At 42.4% G+C, this 21,213-nt stretch overlaps 1 protein-coding gene across 3 annotated transcripts in view; it reads left to right on the top strand.

Annotated features, from left to right (window-relative positions):
* RUFY2 (RUN and FYVE domain containing 2) overlaps positions 1–21,213 on the top strand; it is a 49,115-nt gene that overhangs the window by 1,192 nt on the left and 26,710 nt on the right. For 2 of the 3 annotated variants that reach the window (XR_007245261.1, XM_048505589.1), the window contains exons 2-11: positions 5,978–6,151; positions 7,942–8,059; positions 9,442–9,543; positions 10,644–10,767; positions 13,250–13,311; positions 14,190–14,255; positions 15,991–16,060; positions 16,935–17,036; positions 18,764–18,880; positions 20,735–20,902. Coding sequence is in view for 2 of the 3 variants with exons in the window: in XM_048505589.1 (XP_048361546.1) it covers positions 5,978–6,151; positions 7,942–8,059; positions 9,442–9,543; positions 10,644–10,767; positions 13,250–13,311; positions 14,190–14,255; positions 15,991–16,060; positions 16,935–17,036; positions 18,764–18,880; positions 20,735–20,902 (1,103 nt within the window). In the remaining variant the exon portion in view is untranslated. The remainder of the gene's footprint in view (positions 1–5,977; positions 6,152–7,941; positions 8,060–9,441; positions 9,544–10,643; positions 10,768–13,249; positions 13,312–14,189; positions 14,256–15,990; positions 16,061–16,934; positions 17,037–18,763; positions 18,881–20,734; positions 20,903–21,213) is intronic. The other variant, XM_048505590.1, reaches the window with a different exon arrangement.

Genomic DNA, 21,213 nt, shown 5'->3' with positions numbered 1-21,213 from the left:
GTCAAATGCCAAAAACATCAGGTGAAACCTGTACTGGACACATCACGGACCATCATCAATCTGACTGAGAGGCAACTCTCTGAGGCTGAAGTATCCATCTTGGCAAAAGGAGGCAATTTTGCTGTTACCACCACCAGAATTCCAGTAGAAAACATCATCGCTAATGTGGAATCAGCGATTTATCATCTCCCTGAGGAAGAAGCGGAGGAAGTAAGAGGGGAGACAGCAAGGATTCTGAGAAAGGCAAAACTTCCCTCCAGTAACATAACAAGGAAAGAAAGAAAAGCCATCAAAGATCTCAATTCTGATTCAGAAATCATCATTCTACCAGCAGATAAAGGTAATGCCACGGTTATCATGGAAACAGACCAATACAAGGAAAAAATCAGACAACTTTTGGACCCCACAACATACAAAAAGTTAAAACAGGACCCAACCAACAAAATCACCAGGAAAACCAACACCTTGATTAAAAACTCCTCAATTGATCCAATCATTCGCAAACGTCTCTGCAAATCTGAAGCTCACCCTCCTAGACTCTATGGACTCCCAAAAATCCACAAGGACTCCACTCCACTCAGACCTATTGTGAGTGCAATTGGATCTCCTACATATGATTTGGCAAAGTTTCTGGCCACACAACTGCAAATCCATATTGGACTTACTACACATTACATTAAGGACTCAACTCACTTCATTGAAAAAATCAGCAAACTCAAACTCAACCCCAATGACAAACTGATGCAGTTTGATGTGGTGTCCCTATTCACCAAGGTCCCCATAGCAGACACCATGACACTCATCAACCAGAAATTCCCAAAAGACATCACAGCCCTGTTTCAACATTCCACTACCAGCTACTTCCAGTGGGATAATGAATACTATGAACAGAAAGATGGGGTTGCCATGGGTAGCCCTCTTAGCCCTGTAATAGCTAATTTCTATATGGAACATTTTGAGAAACAAGCCCTGAAAACAGCACCAAAAAAGCCCACCATATGGTTCCGTTATGTGGATGACACATTCACCATTTGGAGCCACGGAGAAGAAGAACTAAACAAGTTCCTGGACCATATCAACAAGATCCACCCAAACATCCAATTTACTATGGAGAAAGAAAATGAAGGAAAACTGCCATTTTTAGATGTTTTAGTCATCCGCAAAACCAAACCAGCAATTGGGACCACGGTATACAGAAAACCTACTCACACAGACAGATATCTACACAAAACTCCAATCACCATCCAGGGCAAAAGGAGCACCCATAAAAACTTCGGTACATCGCGCCAAACAGAATCTGTGAACCTCACCTCCTACAAGATGAATTGAATCACCTAAACAGGGCTCTACAGGCTAATGGTTACTCTAATACAGAAATCAGAAGGGCTGCAAGACCAAGAACAAGCCACATGAACAAAGATAAAGAGCCATCTAGAGGGAAGGTGTTCTTACCATACATCAAGGGAACCACTGATCGCATAGGAAAACTGATGAAGAAGCACAACCTACAAACCATCTACAGACCCACTAAGAAAATTCAACAGATGCTACGTTCAGCAAAGGATAAGAGGATCCTTTAGCTACTGCATGGAGTCTGCTCGCATACCATGCAGCTGTGGACAAGTCTACATAGGAACCACCAAGCGCGAGTGCACAGACACGATCAAAAGAACACGAAAGGCACTGCAGACTATTTCAGCCAGAAAAATCAAAAGCAATAGCAGAACACATGATAAACCAACCTGGACATAGAATATTATTTGAAAAAACAGAAATTCTGGACCACTCTAAAAGCCACTCGTCAGACTACACAGAGAAGCAATTGAAATCCATGCACATGGACAATTTTAACAGGAAGGAAGAAACTATGAAAATGAACAGAACTTGGCTGCCAGTGTTGAAAAATACTAGGGTCAAGACTGTGTCAAACCAGCTCCACACAAACACAGGATGACCATAGACAAAAGAAACAAAGGCCAAGATACTTCTATTCAGATGCTCCCACCAGTGACCTTGCTATCTACAGGGTTACTCCCAGGCTATAGTCTTCATTGTTACTCATACTTCTATTCAGATGCCCTCAACTATTGACCTGGTTGCCGCCTTTGTTACTCACAGTCAAGGTTTCCCCACCCACCCTGGACACTCCAACAGATATATACTCCACTTGCTTTCCCAACATCAGATCCTCTGAAGATGCCAGCCACAGATGCAGGCGAAACGTCAGGAGAGAATGCTGCTAGAACACGGCCATACAGCCCGGAAACCACACAGCACCCAAGTGATTCCGGCCGTGAAAGCCTTCGACAATACATTGTTGCAAGATTCTTTGTTGTTTTGTTTGCAGACTAACAGTAGGCTTGCAGAATTTTTGTTGCACGTGTATGTTTGTATATTTATGTATCTTGTGTTACTGGACTGATCTTGCTAGACTACAGTGTTATTTCAACAAGCAGTTTCCTAAAGAATCCTAATGGTCCTACAGGTGTTGAGTACATGGAGTTGGCACAGGACCCCCATGAACTCATGCTTTACTGTCTTTTCCCCCCACCTTGTCTGTCACTTAGTTCTCTCCCAATCTTGCTGTGCTTTTATTAAGCTTGTATTCTCATTTGACCACTATTTGATGGTGATAATTTTTAATGTAAGAGTACTGCCCTATAATGTTCAACGAAATTCAGATCCTTTATATCAACAGTGGTGCAGCTGTATATGTCAGAATTCCACAGGGATATCCATGTTAGGCTGCTGCAGGCAAACTAACAAAGTGGTATCTTAAAGATGTGATTTTATTGTTGCATGAGCTTTTCCAAATTATTACATATTCCTAAATGAACCAGCACCTGCTTCCTCAGATACATGAAATGTTAAATTCCATTGGCAGACACACACACAAAAGAAGGGGAGGACTTGTGGAGTGCACGTGACTATTAAAATATACAGCTACCCATGGCTACAGCTACCAGCAGCAGCAGAGCAATTGTGTAGAGCACAGGTGTCAAACTCGCAGCCCTCCAGATGTTCACGAACTACAATTTCCAACAGCCCTTGCCAGTATAGCCAATGCTCATGTTGGGAGGGACTGATGGGAATTGTAGTTCATGAACATCTGGAGGGCTGCGAGTTTGACACCCCTTGTGTAGAGGTTAGTAGAGGAGGCCCATGCTGCAGTGAGCTAACCACCCAGTCCTTTTTTGTGTCCATGTCTTATAGCAGGGGTGTCCAACTCTGGTGCTGCAGATATTCATGGACTACATGAATTGTAGTCCATGAATTGTAGTCCATGAACATCTGCAGTGCCCTAGTTGGACACCCCTATCTTATAGTATCAGAGATGTATATGAATTTTGAATTCATCAGCTTCTTACAAGAACCTTTCTTTGACACTTTTGCTGAATCATTGCACTATTGAAGTCTATTATTGGTTGAGCAGGGAGACTGAAGTGCTGCCTTGCTGGTTTTGGAGCATTTCTATGTGTCTGCATTTATTCTCTTTTGTAGAGATCTCTAGTTTGGGCAGTGCAAAGGGCAGGAGGTATCGCTGCTACATGAAAGCATGTATCATGTATGTACTGGAGAATGACCCCTTGATGATGTGGTCTTTGAGAGGTCTGCAAATTATATTATCTGCAAATTTTTCTTATTATATTATCCTCATATTGCAGATACAAAACTGAAGTGGAGAGGTTATACTTTATCTAAGTCCTCCACACAACATGACTGCCTTTTAAATCAAAGTAAGCTACTTCCGTCAGAGTGATCAAGAGCAAAACCTCCTCTTGTCTCTTCTTTTTCTGTTCTTAAATTATTGCATATCGCTAAGTGGCTTTAGCATGAGGTTTTAAATGGTTCTTGGATATGGCTATTTGAAGTGGAAAATAGCAGCAGGTAATGGAGTCCCTTGAGTGGAAGCAGCTTTTGCTCTTCTAAATGGACCACAAAGCTACTAATGCATCTTGGTGTTATGTCGAATTTGAACCTAAAGCTTCCTTATGACTTCATAGCTAGGACAAAACCGGGAGTCTTTGCCCCTTAGTCCACTATACTGCACAAGTCTGTTTTGTAGTTAAAATAGGCTTTGGAGTATCATGTCACTTTTGTGGACTCTGTATTGTCTAACACCTAGATAGTACATTAAATAACAGAAATAGGAATCTAGCCATTGCGATGAAGTTCATATTGGGATTGAATGCTAAAGTAGATTTGTAAGTTACAGCAGAAATTGATCTAACTATATAGACCAGATTATTTTTTAAAGTTGTGCACAATGCGAGCGAAATCTTTTATTGACAGTGACGCTTCTGTATGGTGATGCTGCCTCAATATTAGAGGTATAGATTTGATGAGCTGTGTTGTGTGTCTTTCTTGGATTTCAGTCTATATTGTGTATTGTTTCTGTGAAGTAAGATACAGGAAAGGAATGGGCTCAGTATGGGATTCTTGGGTACTCTATGGTTCTTATTTAAACCGAGATTTTGTCTGCCTATTAGTTATTCATCTCACTCAATGTACCAGGATAACCATACATTTCTTGTGTTATCAAAACTGGGTTGGAAAATGTGCATGAAATAGAGATGGCTTTAGAGATTATTAGTAGGAAGTATGGATTCTGGGATGCTGCAGAAATTCTCTATTTTTCACTAGCTCACAGTGCTGCAGTTTCATGTTAGGGGTTAATACTGTTGGGCATATTGGTTTAAATAGCAGAGTTTGCCCAGTCATGGAAGCATGATATTGAATGCAATAAAATCAGTCCTCCCAAGGAGTAAATTGCAAAAAAGGTAAAACTTGCATTTACTTAAGCAGATGCTGTTTACATTCTTGTTGCTGTTAAAAGAAAGGTAGAAATCCTAATTTAAAGTATATACTTCCCTATACAACTGGCCAGGTAATCTGGTGTCATGTGAATGCAAGTATGGAATATTTGCTTCTAGAAGAGAGACCTGTAGAAGCATCTGACTCCATGCAGGTCCATGTGAAAAGTGAGACAATGAACAATGGCTACTGAGAGAGAAGGAGGAGGGGTCAGAGAGCAGCTCCCAGGTGCAGACAAAGAGGGGAATATCCCACCAAGAGACCACACTTATACACTTAGAGCAGGGGTAGGGAACCTGCGGCTCTCCAGATGTTCAGGAACTACAATTCCCATCAGCCCCTACCAGCATGGCCAATTGACTTAGAGAGATGTAGCACCCCCCCCAAGATGATACAATTGTATCCTTAATTGACTTCACATAGATCATTAAAGGAAAGCAAGTATTTGACCCCATTAATTATTTATTACGAAAAGTAAGCAGATAACAGGCAAAGGTCAGTTTAGTTTCCCACATCTGTAGGTTTTGAAAATCATCTTCCAGCAATAGAAACCTGATGGGGCTCACATTCTTGGCTAATTAATTATTTTACAGTGTCAGTCACCATACAGAGTTACCCAGGTTCATGCCTTTTCTTAAAACATAGAAAAGCTGTGTTAATTCATTCTTGCTACTTTTCAGCATGACAAAAAATACACACACAGGAATTACAGGTTTCTCGTACATATGATTGTGTTTTTTTGGACTCCAACCAGTACGTACATCTTTGAACTACGGTATCTGTTCACTTCCATTTTTAGTAAGACGTTCTTGCAGTTTGCAAGCATGTCTCGCACCTGGATCCAGACATATATCTATGTTATTTGTAATTACTAAAGGCCATATTGTTCTATTACTCCTTCATTCTTTCCTTCTCTCCAGGACTGTTTTGTTCTGGTTATCTGGATTCCAGCATGTCTGATTGTTTAGCTGAAAGACTTGATGAGCTCTTTTAGAAGTGTTCTCCATGATTTTTGTTTTTGGTCAGGACCAGCAACTGTTTCCCTTTAATGTTGGTTACATATGTGAAATCCTGTTTCATAGTGTGGTGCTTTCATTGTATGAGTGTGTTTCTTTTTAGTAGAATTGATATTTCAGTACTTAATTATGTGTATTTTTTCTAGCTGTGAAAAATCCCACAGCAGTTGAACGAGCAAATTTATTGAATATGGCTAAACTGAGTATTAAGGGACTCATTGAATCTGCTCTGAGCTTTGGAAGAACTCTTGATTCTGATTACCCACCTTTGCAACAGTTCTTTGTTGTTATGGAGCATTGCCTGAAACATGGTCTTAAAGGTAAACTTACAGTAGCATATTTTTATTTTAGTCTTGTCAAAGCATCTTGATATTTTATTTTGGTCTGTAATCTGAGAATGCCACAGTAAATTAGTCATTGTGGTTGGCTGTGGGAGGCAAACTTAGTAGGTATATTAGGTATACTGCCTTTACTGATCTGCACTGTTGAGATCTCTAACCCCAGTCAGTCCAAAGGGCAACGTTAATGCTTCCAGAAGTGTCCATTAATATTTCAGGGGTCATTGAAAAATTCACTTTTTTTAACAGGAGTTTTCTGCTTCTTTGGTGTCCTGCTCTTGTGATTTGCTTAAAAGGTGACTTTGGCCACGCTCAGACAATATGAACCACAGTTATATCCTCTTTATCAAACTGGGGTTTGTGTCCTCCCAAGAAACTGAGATTGTAAAGTGCTCAGACTTGGATAACCCAACAAGCTGGTTAGATCAAAGCTTTCAGTCTTGGCAGTTTGTCCCTGGGGGGCAGGGGGAGCAAATACAAGGACTCAGGCCGTTCACATACCTGACAACTCACAATTAGGTTGAGATATCTAAATATAGCCATTGACTCATACATTCTTGCTGTTTCTCCTTTTTTCTGTTAATGTGCTTGGAAGAAACAGCATCCTGACCATCTGTCAATTATCTTTCTTTTGCCTTCTTATGACATGAACACATTAAGCTGCTATATACTGAGGGACAGCCCAATCCAACATAGGGAGAGGAGAGCAGCCGCTGGGAACAGTGTCGCAGTGCTGCTCCCAAAAGGGGAATCAGTGGCACAGGTGCTGGTGGAGAGAGAGAAAACAATCACCTCTCCTCAGTTAGCACATTCCTTAAACAGACTTATCCCATGCATTTTGCATGTGCATGCCAGAATCCGTGCCAGTTTGCATGGCGCAGTGGGTGCCAGCATCAGTGCAGGGTGACGTCTCGTCAAAGGCGTAGCTGCAATGGGGACATCCGGGGCTTGCCCCGGGCACTGCCATTGCAGTCACGTGGAGTGGGGATGGGGTGTTTCGGGGGCAGGGTGGAAGGGGTGGCATGGGCAGTTCATGCCCCAGGCACAGTTCCCCCTCCCTTTGTCACTTTGTCACCCATTTGGACTGCCTTAGTCTATCAACGTCAAAACTGTCTACCCAGACTGGCAGTGGCTCTGCATGGACTCAAGTAGTGGTCTTTCACATTTCCTACTACTTCTGCCTGGAGAGGGATTGAACCTGGGGCCTTCTGCATGGAAAGCAAATGCTTAGCTACTGGACCAGGCCCCTCCCCTTTCTAACAGTGTGTTGTACAACATTTGTTTCTATCAGCATGTGGAGTCTCTAGCACATTTGGTTGCCAGCTGACCTAAAGAAAAATGTCCTGTCACTTTAAAAGAAGATTTGTGTGTGAAAATGGGCAGCTGAGATGTTTCATGATACGGAGGTAAATAACATCACCTGGTAATGAGCAACCCGTTAAACCTCTATTAAAATGACAGCGCATTTTTTTCTCCAGACAGTTGGAAACCCTATGGGCATCGCATATTGAATATGCCGATTTTGATGATGTTAAATATTTTGACATTTTCAATCGAATCCTAAACGGAGTCACACCTTCTAACTCGGTTGAAGTCAGTGGGCTTAGAAGGACATAAATCTTCTTAGGATGTTGTTGCTATTGGTAAACTTTATTCAAGGCTAGAATTTATATATCACTTTTGACCCACCCAGTTATCTGGATAGCAGTGTATTAACAGTTCTGAGTGACTAAAGCAGATTCTGAAACGTATTTATGTGTTTCTCCTTCCAGTAAGAAAATCTTTTCTAAGTTACAATAAAACAATATGGGGCCCTTTGGAGCTTGTAGAGAAATTGTACCCAGAAGCTGAAGAGATTGCTGCCAGTGTGCGAGACTTACCTGGTCTGAAGTAAGTTGTTTTGCTGACAAAGATCTCTCTATACCAATGAACGCTATACCAATGAATGCCTTTCCTGCTCCCTGCACCGCTACTTTCCTGACCTGCATTATAAGACCTTTGGCAAGAGGGATCCATATTTAATAAAGAACATTTCTATAACCCTTCCTGAACTCTTACAATATTCTGCGTATAAAGTGAAATTTTAATCCTGTCTTCTGAGCCCTGAAAACTATTTTGAGAGAAAAGGGAATGAATTCTCTGCCCTTGTTTGATGAGAAGAGGCCTCATCAACTAGAAAGAAATCATAAGTGACCAACTGGAACATCGTGATGGGCTAATACCTACTCTTCCTGCTTATACGTACTACTTTGTAACAGATTGTACACAATTGTTTTCAAGTTATGTTTATTCAGGTGTAAGTTAAATAAACATTAAATGAGAAAACCTTTTTTAACTGCTCAACTGTTGTTATACTTAGTTGTAGTTATCGGTTTTTTGGTGATAGTACTTAATTGAATTTTAAAGGCGTTTAACCAAGATTTCAGTAGTACAGAAAGAATCAAGAAATGATTACTGTTGTACTATCTCCTGATTTATGAAATCCTTCTCTCCTGATTCCACTACTCTGTGAATTAAAATTTTATTGATCCAAAACAAATAAAGCAGGTTCACACAAGCAACTTTTCTTTTCCACAGTTCATAAAAAGCCACTGAGGAGAGCTGAGAATCCTCTGGAACAATGTGGCACATGATACTGGGTGGGTTTCCACCAGGTTAAAAATAGGCAAAAGTCATCTTCCATTCACTCTTGCATGAATGCTTGTTCTAGAAAGACTTTTCAGCTGCTTCTGCCTTCTTGCTACAGAATAATTTAACGTTACCTTGAAAAATCCTCTGGAGCCTGAATCTAAGCAGTTGAAGACTTACTTAGATAAGGTTGTTCAGGAGCACTGAACAAATAATGCTTGAACACTTTGGCCTACTGCTAAACTCCCATCTGCTAACTGTATAGGGATCTCTTATGCCTCTGTCTTTTCCTAAGTAAAAGGATGGTGGTGCATACTTCCATGTCTTTCATGTTTGAAAAAGTGAGTTACAATGTTGGAATTTTATTGTTATGTTGTCGCAAAGAGACTCTGGAATGAGAGTTTGAAATCTTCTATGATGTACATTTTTATTTCCTTATTAAGGGGAGTTCCCTTTGCATTTTATCGCTTTTTCCTCTTACAGCCTCTTCCCTCCCTTGAGAAGCCACTTCTGAGGATTCAGACTCTTGGGAACATCATGGGATGTGACATTTGGAGCCTTTGGAGGGAAGGGGGATTTGTGAGACCAACCCAGAGTCTGGTTCAAGTTTGGGTGTTTTCTGAGCTATTCCTTTCCTTTATCAGGACTCCACTGGGACGTGCTCGCGCTTGGTTACGACTGGCGCTGATGCAGAAAAAGATGGCGGACTATTTACGGTGTCTTGTCATTCGGAGAGACCTTCTCAGGTGAGGGCCAGTCTAGAAGTGTGAGGAAATTCAGGTCATTTCCATAATTGTATACTTGCATTGTATTTCAGTTCACTATGTGAACGGACAGTAAGCCAAGATCCAGCTGAAGCTGAGAGAGAGAGACTTATTTTGGTTAACCGAAAAGTCTTACGTTTTAAGTCACTCATACCAGAGAAAATCTGAGCATGTCAGTTGGTTTTGTTCCTTAACCTGAGTTGTTGAAAATGCACCAACTCTTAGCATAAATAAGATTGCTTACAAAATACAAAATTGTACAGATTTTTGCAGAAGACCGAACTTTTGTTTCTGTAGCTTGTTATGGATTGAATGGGATTTAGCTGTGCTGAGCAGCGGGGTGGCAGACATATAAAGCCTGTGTGTGAATGGGATTGGCCTTTGAGTAAGATGCTATGTCCTGAGGAGCCATTCCTTTCCTCCTCCCTCACTCCATTTTGATTTTTTTTTTGTAATATTAGTCCCAGTTGGTTTCTGGCAATTCTTTCTAGACATATGAGTTAAAAACTGTGGTTGCATTCTAGACAAATGTAAACATCTTATGTACTTAAGACGACCATCCTAAGCAGAGTTATGCCCTTCTAAGTCCACTTAGAAATCAATACACTTAGAACCAGGTGTAAGGATTGCACTAGAATACAGTTGATATAAACAATCTTAGGAACTGTTGAAGGTTTTCACGGCTGGAATCACTAGAGTGTTGTGGGTTTTCCGGGTTGTATGACCATGTTCCGGTAGCATTTTCTCCTGACGTTTCGCCTGCATCTGTGACTGGCATCTTCAACAACCATCTTAGGAGTTCTTAATTTTGTTAGTTGGTTTGCACCCTTTTAAAATTAAAGACAAACTAATTCTGTTTGTATTTCACGGGAGTCGTTTCACCTTCTATGAAGTTGCCGTATTCTAAAATCCATTGTGGTTTTCCAGATTTTTAGAATCTCTTTGGATATCAGTAATTGAGTTAATTAAAGCATTGGCTGAGAGGCAGTTCTTTTTTTGTAAAAAGCCCACTGGTTTAAAGTGTATTAAAAAGTATGACTTGCTGTGAAACTATTTTTTAAGAAACAATGTATTTTTGACAGTGAATTCTATGAGTATCATGCCTTGATGATGGAAGAAGAAGGAGTCGTCATTGTCGGGTTGCTTGTTGGCTTAAACGTAATAGATGCCAACCTGTGTGTGAAAGGAGAAGACTTGGATTCACAGGTGAGTGGATACAAAGCGATGAGCAAGTCTCTTGCTGTAAAATGTTCTGCTTCATCTTGCACATAAGTAGTGTGGTTTTGCTTGAGGCTGATGCTCAGGTGGAGTTGCCAGCCTACAGGTGGGGCCTAGAGATCGCCTGGCATTTCAGCTGATTTCCAGACTACAAAGGTCAATTCCCCTGGAGAGAATGGCTGCTTTGGATGCCGCTGTGGCATTATGCCCTGGCCTGATATCCCAGGCTAGCCTGTTATCAGGTCTTGGGAGCTAATCAGGGTCAGCCCTGGTAAGTATTTGGATGGGAAACCATTCAGGAATACCAGGTTCGTTATGGAGCAGAAGGCAATAACAAACCACCTCTATAAGTCTCTTGCCTTGGAAACCCTACGGTGTTGCCATAAGAGAGCTGTAACTTGAAGGAACTTTATGTGCCCATGCATGCCTGCGGCATTATACCCCACCCTCTCCAAACTCCACCTTGAATCACCAGGAAATTCTGAACAGGGAGTTGGCAACCTTAGACTGGGGTGGGAGATGAGGGCATTAGAAGCTTTAATATACTTCTCTAAAATACAAGCATCACTTCTTTGCTTGGTTCAGTCTACCTAAGGGTTGCTCTTCCCTAAATAAAGACTCATTTCCTTTGAAATACAATGGAAATGTGTAGGAACTGCTTATCCATAACATTTTTTCGGTTGCTGCAGAGCAATACTAGTGTGGAGGGTGCATGAGTAAGTTCCTCAATCAGGAAATGACTGACTTATTCATAAGACCCTGCAAAGAGGCACTCCGCTTGGAGGATTCTCTTGTGTATGTTCTCCGAGAATGGAAGCAGCACTCAGTGTTGGGTCATCACAGCATAGAGCGGGGTAGTTTGTGTGTAAGGTATGTATGTGCCTGGCTATGTTAGTTGCTGTGTGTTCATCCCCCCCCCCCCCCCAAAAAAAAAAAATTTTAATCTGTTTTTCATTGCTGGAGTTGGGCTTCCTACCCCGAAGGGCATGTTTGAATGTGACTTGCAGTGTCTGTAAAGGGGAAGCTGAAGCACCGAAAAGTTATATGATTGGTGTGCTTTTCCCAATCAGTTTTGGAAAATAGTTTCTGCTTTCAAAAGGAGTCAAGTGAAAGTGGAAAGGTGTGAATGCTGGAAAAAACGCTATGTCAGGTGAAACAACTTTGAATGCATATAAGATGTGGATGTCAGCAAATTATTTGTGTGGAAAGGCCCTGTATTCTGGTTTGTTCCAGCTCAGGGATGTTTCTGGCAAAACCTATGAAAATTTTTTTCATATTTACTCCTCTGTGGAGGAAACCTGTTTTGAATTTGCCTTTTGTGCCTATAGGAAATGCAGGTCTTTAGTGATGTTGCAGTCTAACCTGGATGGCCCAGGGAAGAAGAAGAGTTGGATTTATATCCCCCCTTTCTCTCCTGTAAGGAGACTCAAAGGGGCTTACAAACTCCTTTCCCTTCCCTTCCCCGCTCACAACAAACACCCTGCGAGGTAGGTGGGGCTGAGAGAGCTCCGAAGAACTGTGACTAGCCCAAGGTCACCCAGCTGACGTGTGTGGGAGTGCACAGGCTAATCTGAATTCCCCAGATAAGCCTCCACAGCTCAAGTGGCAGAGCTGGGCATCAAACCCGGTTCTTTCAGATTAGAGTACATCTGCTCTTAGCCACCACGCCACTGCTGCTCCCCAATTATGTCAGATCTCAGAAACTTAGATCAGTCGCTCCTGGGTTATATTTGGATGGGAAACCACCAAGTCATTCCAGGGTCACTATGAAGACCCTCCTCTGTTCCTCTCTTGCCTTGAAAACTCTACGGGGTCTCCATGCAATTTGAAAGTATTCCCCATCACACATGATAATGTTGGGCTTTGCTTAAAACGAAGGACATCTCAAAATAACATGCCTGCACTCTGATCTAGAAAACCTCGTTATTTATTTGTTTCATTTATACCCTGCCTTCCTTCCCAGTGGGGCACCAAAACAGCTGTCATCATTCTCCTCTCCTCCAGTTTTATCCTCACAGCAACCCTGAGATTGTGTGACAGGCTCAAATTTATCCAGCAAGCTTCCATGGCAGAACAGGGATTCGAATCTGGATCTCAAATCTCCTAGTCCAACCACTACATGACATTGACCATTTTATGCAATTGGAGGCATATCTGGATCAGCATCATGATTTAAAGATGGTTGCTTGAATTTTTTGAACATAAAAAATGTGCTAGTTGCCTATACATTACATTATTAATAGCACAGATGTTATTCATAATGTGGAATTTCCAACTCCACTGATTAAATTTCCTATTAATGTTGGCACAGTAAAGATTTCTTTCTTTCTTTCTTTCTTTCTTTCTTTCTTTCTTTCTTTCTTTCTTTCTTTCTTTCTTTCTTTCTTTCTTTCTTTCTTTCTTTCTTTCTTTCTTTCTTTCTTTCTTTCTTTCTTTCTTTCTTTCTTTCTTTCTTTCTATTTCTTCTCAGGTTGGTGTGATTGATTTCTCTATGTATCTGAAGAATGAAGATGATATTGAAAGCAAAGAAAGGTATGTTATGTTGGAATTTTTAATATGTTGAAGAATTGTTTGTTGGGCAAAATCCAATTTTTTGAACACTTTTAACAAACAGATTCATTTCACGCTCAGTAAAGGAGCCTGCTTGTTTCTGCTAGGCTTTGCATTGAGAAGAGTCAGGGAGACTCAAAGTAAAAAGAATATTTCAAATCGTATACTAAGCTAATAGCAGCTGGGGCAGTCTTAACCAATTGGCAACAGAGGAAGCCCCCCTGGGCCCCATGCTAGGCAGTGGGAAACCAGCTTCCCATGGCCTTGCTACCTTGATGGAGAGCATCCAGCTCAGTGGCGGCAGTCATTGGCTCCTGGCCCATCCAGAGCTCAGGCAGCCAACATTTAGAGGTGGCGGCAGCTCCCACCTGCCTCTTCTGGATCCCCTTGCTTGGATCCCAGTGGCAAGGGCTTGGTGTGGTGAGTGGGTGGCAGGAGGGAGTAATTCTGGGGCTCCATTGTCCAGGGCCCAGGGTCAGTGTTCTTGCTATTCAACTGGACTTTCACATTTGGATTGTATTAACCATTGTTAACGAAGCCTTCCATTCCATTCCTGCCCACCCCCCACCCACCCAGTTCTTTTTTGTTGCTTGTTGGAAAGGACTGGTCAGTCCATTCAGTTTCAACCTTTAATGGCATACATGACTGGTTAGTCATCCATTTCATTCTGCTTTTGTAAGACAGTGCTAGTGTGTGCCTGAATCTATACCCCAATTTTTTAACAACTATGCAACAATTTGGATTCTGACTATACACTAACAGAGTTTTTAAATTAGTCTTTAAATAAACACTTCTGTTCTCCATTTTAAAGGGCTCTGATAAATGTTTGATTAAATAGGTCTTCAACTCTTTTTTTTTAGAAATGACCAAATCTCTGCTATATTGGATCAAAAGAATTATGTTGAGGAATTAAACCGGCAACTGAAGTAAGTATATGTTCAGTGGTGTGTTAAAGGGTATAGAAGAAGTATCCTCAGTTTAAGACATAGTTCTTCTTGTAAAATGAACCACACTCTGAAATTTTCATAATTGCTTGGGCTCTTTTTAGCGGCTGGGTTGTATGCTGTGGGTGTGGGAAGGGACGATGCTCTAAGGGATTTGACCTTCAAAAGCAACTAATCTTGTCAGAGCTCAGAAATGAAGTGGAGTCAATACTTGGATGGGGAAGAACAGGGCTGCTATGCAGAGGCAAACAATTGCAGACCATCTCTACTCATCTCTTGTCTTGAAACCCCATGAGATGGAACTTCTTGGGGCTGCCATGAATTGGTTGTGACTTGAAGGCACACTTTATCTTACTTACAAGAGGGACTTTAGTATATAATTTGTCTGATTAAGATTCTGTCTAATGAGGTTGAGATGAACCTGATGAGGGGAAAAAACCTTGCATACATTGCTTGGAGGGTATTGCTGTCATATGACGTGACAGTTTTCTGCAGCAAATATGTAGACTATAGAATGAGATACACTGATATCTTTAAATAGGTGTATATACACAGCTGGGAAACCTGATTGGGGCAGATGTCCCAGATGCTGGCCTAATTCCAATGAACGTAGTGGGGTTTACTTTCAAAAATGATTAGGACCGAGCTGAAATAGAGTCAGGCGGTCACTCTTGGAGCAGAGCTATTATTTTAAGACTTTCTCAATTCACTTCTTACTAAAAAGATATGGGCTGATTCTGCAGACACTGGGGGAGAAGTAGAAACTTTGTATTGTCAAAGGCTTTTGTGGCTGGAATCACTGGGGTGTTGTGGGATTTCCGGGCTGTGTGGCCGTGTTCCAGTACCATTTCCTCCTGGCGTTTCACTGCATCTGTGGCTGGTGTCTTCAGAGGATCCTCTGAAGATGCCAGTCACAGATGCAGGTGAAACATCCGGAGAAAATGCTACTAGAACATGGCCATACAGCCTGGAAACCCCACAACACTCAAATAGAAACTACTTTCTCCCAGGAAAGCTCACAGGTGCACAAGACTTATGCCACTCGTTTTGGTGGCATAAGTCCATGTTGCTGAAGAGGAGCTTTCCTGGGCCTGAAGTTCAGCTCTGCCCCTGGGAACGCCCCCAGAATGCCTAGAAGTGCAGGAGCCATAGAGTGGAGGAAAGCCTCTGGGCTTCTGCGCTGCAGAGTTGTGCAGCACCCTAACCCTGAGATAAGTCCCCCTGCGCTGCCATCCCGCTTTGCACAGCGCTAGTGGCACTAGCACTTGTATAATCCTCCTGCTGCTTCCAATGCAGCTTCAGCCTTCCTCCTTGCCTTTGAATTGCAGCCTAGATCTGTGGAAAGATACAGCTATAGCAGTCAAACTGGTTTGACACTGGAAGTGCACATTTTTTTAAAAGTTTGACTGAATCTAAAGGAGAGAACAGACTTTAATTAGCTTGCCCTAAAGAACAACTATAAAAATTAGTCATTAGATCATCAGGGAGGGAGGGAGGAAGGCAGTAACAACAGTTGTGTTACTTACCTTAGCAATGATAAAGCAATATCAGTAGAGAAGGGAGATTTTTGAGAGCAAGCTAACATATTTTAGCAAGGCATTTCCTTGCTGTTTATCAGTGGACACACAGGCAAGCGCCAGCACATTCTGCAAGTGGCATAGCCCAAGTTGCGTTTGGGGTGTAATTTTGAATGAGGGTTTCTTTTTCTTGTTTTCAGTGGCACAGTCAGCAGCCTCCACGCACGCGTCGATTCACTGGAGAAATCAAACACTAAACTAATTGAAGAGGTAACAGCCTGTTGGCAGTGTATAATTTTATTTTGGAAAGAGTGGTTTTGATTTTAGAAGAGCCAACTTGTGTGTAACCCCTCCCCTGTGATGCTTTGTGGTTTTCTGAACACCTGGTAAGGATAAAATCTATGTCTGATCTCCATGTGTTTGAATTCCCAGTCAGCTGTGACAAGCTCAGTTGAATTCTGATCCTGTTCACTCTGTGTATTGATTTTGTCAAATAGTCTTTAAGTTAGATATGACCGTATGAAACTGAGGTGATAATGTGCACAGGCTACCAAGTACTTCCTGTCTAAGAACAGCTTTAAATTTAATTGCATGGTGGTGGTGGTGAACTTGCCCAGCACAGCTTTCTTGAAATGTGTAGCGTAGTAACAGAATTTACAGGTTAGAAAGACACCCCCTTATATCTTGCAGTGTCAAGGAACTGGTAATTTATGAACTGGTCCTGAGATCACGTGATCTAGAGCAAGGGGCTCAAAGGCTGTGTGATATGTTTTTAATTGCTGTTCATATCAAAGTTCCTTTAAGCAGTTCTTCACTCTGGGAGTCTTTGTTTACCCAGAAATATTATGCATAGATATTATGCAACAGCCGTACTTGGAATGCACTTTTCAAACTCTGTCTGCTGGTGGTGCTTTATGCTGAACCTCCTTTACAAATATGAACACCGAAAATTGTGCCCTTTTTGCATAGCCCACTTTCCAGAGCAAATGTTTAACACAGAAGACTTAATTCTTAACATATTCATACATGGAGGCCTAAAACCTTCTCTACAGTGTTGGTCTGTATGATTCAGAATAACTTTCGTTATCCTTCCTCTAAATGTTTTTAATTTTCCTTTTTTTTGCTTGTTTTGTCTCTTCCTCAGTTAGCAATAGCCAAAAATAACATCATCAAACTTCAAGAAGAAAATCATCACTTAAGAAGCGAGAATACACTCATTCTAATGAAAACACAGCGGCATCTAGAGGTATTAGAGTCCAGTCAGTATGGTTTGAATACTGCCAATAGAGTGTGACAGATGCGGCAGCCAGATTACGCTCCAATCCAAAATACTGTAAATAATCAAGTGTAAAAACTGTTATGCGGCTTGTGCTTCACAGAAGCCTGACACGTAGGAGTAATAGTTTTGTGATGAAGATGTTAGAGAACAGTTGTTTAAATGCATTTGTTTCTGGCAAATGATTTATGTGTTATTTCAGCCGGCTATCATATCTAAAATAGACTGTTCTTTGATCAGTCTTAATTAATATGGTAGATTCCATAGTGTGGAATCACTTTGATCACATTAACTTGTTTTGCATTGACTCATATCATTGGTATATCAGGGTCAGTATTGTGTCCTGTGTCTGACAGCTGCCCTCCAGGGTCTCTGGCAGAGGTCTTTTCCATCACTTATCTTGCCCAAGTTGACTTCAGTGTCCTACCAAGCATTGTGTTTCTTGCTGTTTAACATGTGAAATGACCCAAGTAATCTGGTATTCGCTTAAGTAAAAATAAGAGGAGGGCTCATCCATTCTCCCTGTGGGAATTGTGCTTTTTCCCAGTTTGTCAATTGGGAACCACTGGATGAAATAGGAAGCACCTAGACCAGGGGTAGGGAACCTGTGGCTCTCCAGATGTTCAGGAACTACAATTCCCATCAGCCCCTACCAGCATGGCCAATTGGCCATGCTGATAAACTGATGGGGAATTATGGAGGCAGTTCCTGGAACTATCTGGAGAGTCACTGCATGGTTCCCTACCCCTGACCTAGACATGGCATGACTCAAGTTGGGTGAAAAAACAATCCAGTCCGAAACACATAGCCAGGTGCCTCTGTCCTCTTCAGAGCAGTTTTATATTGATATGGTTAAAGTGGATGTTGCATTGAGCATGTCTGTTCCAAGTAATCAACTTCTCAGAAGTAAGAAAGGAAAAACAGGGAGGACGGGCCTTTCAGGACTTGTCGTTGTCTGGGAACATGGAGAAAAACAAAAACAAAATGGAGATAATGGAGCCCTGTGGGAAACTGTTTTCGTGTTTGTTGCCTTTAACAACAGTCCTCACACACACAGAGCTTCATGTGCTATTTTAGAAGAAGGCCACTGGATGGCTTTCTCACCTTCTTGCTCCTGTCTCAGCAAATGGAAGAGGTTAGGGAGGTGCTTTCACTCTACTTTTTTAGCTGATGAAGACAGCAGCTGTATAGATCCCGTGAGCTGCAGCACACGACAAGAAGTCACATGACATTAGAGTCAAATGAGAAGGAATACTGGGAATAGAGTTACGATTTCATCCGTGGGGAGGAAAGCTCTGTGCTGCAAGTGTGCTTGGAAGCCTCGGAGGTCTGACAGATGTGGGGAGGCAGACGGCCAGGCCGGGGGAAGAAAAAGAAGACCAGGTGGAGCTCTTCTAGAGGGGAGTTCTCTGAACTTGCCCATAGTAGGAAAACTCTTCTCTGTACCTGAGTGCTCTCGCTGCTGCTTCTTTCAGCATGCGTTCAAAGAGTGGCAGGATTCTTTGATGCCCTTCCTCTTGGCACAGGCACACTGGCAGCTGATTCTTCCAAAATGCTGCAGAAATGTCACTATTCTTTAGGGCCTCATGTCCCAGAAGGCAGTGCTCTGCAGTTCATCGCAGGGTCTCAGCCCACAAGCCAAAGACCACTGGGTTAAAGTATAAGATGCAGGTGAGGATCTGTTGTTTTCTTCATAGGTGAACAAAGTGGATGCTGAAGCAGAACTCCAGACGTACAAACACTCCAGACAGAGCCTGGATGAAATGTACAATGAAGCACACCGGCAGCTTCGGGAAGAATCACAACTGAGACAAGTGAGTATGTGTCAGATTTGCTGGGTCTACCTTGGAAACTTTACTCATAGAGTATAGTCGTACAGCCTCCCTGGAACTGCTTAGCATGGCAACCCAACCCCAGTTTAATTTGGATGCACTGATACATTGTCCTGCCAGTGCCTTGTCGGAACCTGCTGCCAGTGTAATGAGCCAGAAATCAGTGACCTTGGAGGTGTGCTGGAGGAAGAACAGAACCTACTCAACATCCTAATTCCCCTCTGCCCACTTCATGATACTGTAGTGAAAGAGGAGGCATGCATGAGTGTAAACATTCTCCCAGAAGACAATGGTAATGAAACACAATTTATCCCATGTACTTCTCGCCTCTCCTACGCAGCCATGGTGCAGCTTAGGATTCTAGCCAAGTCGTCAGACAACCACAGTGCACCCAGGCATTGTATAGACCCCTAGAGGTCACCTACACCTTGGATGATAGCTTACATCGTGGGGCTACAACTGATGTTATACACACGAATGGACTTTGGTGCAAACTACACTTTATAGGTTTCATTGTGTTCTGTCTATGTTCTCCTGACCTGACTCTGACCATCCCATGTCAGCTGTGAGGGCAACTCATTTCCCAAGCACACAGGGCCCTGATTCAGATCAGAACAACTCTGTGTGCTGGGAGGATCTATAGCCTTCATTAGGTTTGCTGACTAATGGTGGACCTGGTAATTGGTAATTGGTAATTGACCTGGTAATTGGTAATTGGTGGACCTGGTAATTGGTAATTGGTAATTGGTGGACCTGGTAATTGGTAATTGGTAATTGGACCTGGTAATTGGTAATTGACTAATGGTGGACCTGGTAAATGGTGGACCCTGGTAATTCTGGCCGCTGTCTGCCAAGGCTCAGCTGATTAGCAGGTGGACTCAGACTGGCCAAAGGGCAGAAGCAATGATCGCCAGCACCTGATGATGTTATTGTGGCATCACACCGGACGATGCTTCAGCAGTCATCCCAAAAGTCTGTGTTTTCCATAGAGTTTTTGGTTGACTGCTAAAGCATTTCCCCAAAGGGTCTTGGTCATACAGGATGGTGTGGCAGTGGTGATTGCTGCCTCCCTGTGGTAAGTACCTGCCTCCCCCCTCTCCTGCCAGTTGCCAGGCATACTTGGCCACCCTGACCTACCCCCATACTTCCCCCAAACCATGGCCACACAGCCTGGAAAACCCACCACAACCAGGTCCCCCATACTGTTTTCCTGATCTGAAATGGCTCGGGGGGTTAGTTGTCAGGGGGCTGTGCATATAACGATGGGGGTTCCTTACTCAAATGATTTGTGGAGCTGGCTGGGTGCTGTGCTCCAATTACCCCCTTTTTCCTTTTCTGTGCACCTATCAAAAGGATAGATATTTGCAGAAGCGGCTTCAGACTCCCCCTTCTGCAGTGCCGTGATAGTCACCAGTTGAGGGTGAGATGTGGACATAGGAGCAAGGCTAGGTGGAAGATGCAAAAGCCATTGTGAGAAGGCTATCAATTGTGGTGTCTAAGCTGTCTATGGTGGGAAGATGGAACAAGGGTGGAAAAATGAGTAGGGTAAGTCATATTGGTTTGACGCTACCAATGCGTGTCCATGACAAAATTTGGATGAACAATTTGCAGTGAATGACAGTACAAAGAGGTCTGGGTGAGAAAATTACTTGCTTTGTTACACAAGTGTGTCAGCTCACTACTGTTTGGGAGAAGCGTGTAGGGAGTTTGGAGAATCCTGTACAGTTTCTGGACTGCGAAAGGGTGTGTGTGAACGCACCTCTACTTACTGAAGGTCACAGCCTTTCTTTGACAATCTTTATGCCCCATGAAATCTAACTATTTTGCATTTTGTAGGATATAGAGAGTGAACTGATGGTTCAAGTCGGTATGAAGCATGAAATAGAACTTGCAATGAAGTTGCTGGAGAAAGATATACATGAAAAACAAGATACCCTTATAAGTCTGCGGCAACAGCTGGAGGAAGTCAAAGCAATAAATGTAGAAATGTACCAAAAGTTGCAGGTAAAAGTATTGTTTACATCTGGGAAGGTTAATAAAAGTATGCCTGACTGGAGATTTTGAGCAATGCATGGGTTGAATCCAGTAATCACAGGTGTCAAACTCGTGGCCCTCCAGATGTAATGGACTACAGTTCCTGATGGGAACTGTAGTCCATAACATCTGGAGAGGCGCGAGTTTGACACCTATGCATGCATCAGAGTGCTGATTTTTCCCTGTCCCGCCCCACCAAGTTGACTCTCTGGGCAGAAGGATGCTTGTGGACTAATAGTTACTGGATTATTTATTGAACACTGATATAGAACCAGCACTGT

Source organism: Sphaerodactylus townsendi, linkage group LG08, assembly GCF_021028975.2.
Source record: "Sphaerodactylus townsendi isolate TG3544 linkage group LG08, MPM_Stown_v2.3, whole genome shotgun sequence".
Lineage (NCBI taxonomy): Eukaryota > Metazoa > Chordata > Lepidosauria > Squamata > Sphaerodactylidae > Sphaerodactylus > Sphaerodactylus townsendi.
This window is presented reverse-complemented; position numbering and strand designations above follow the sequence as displayed.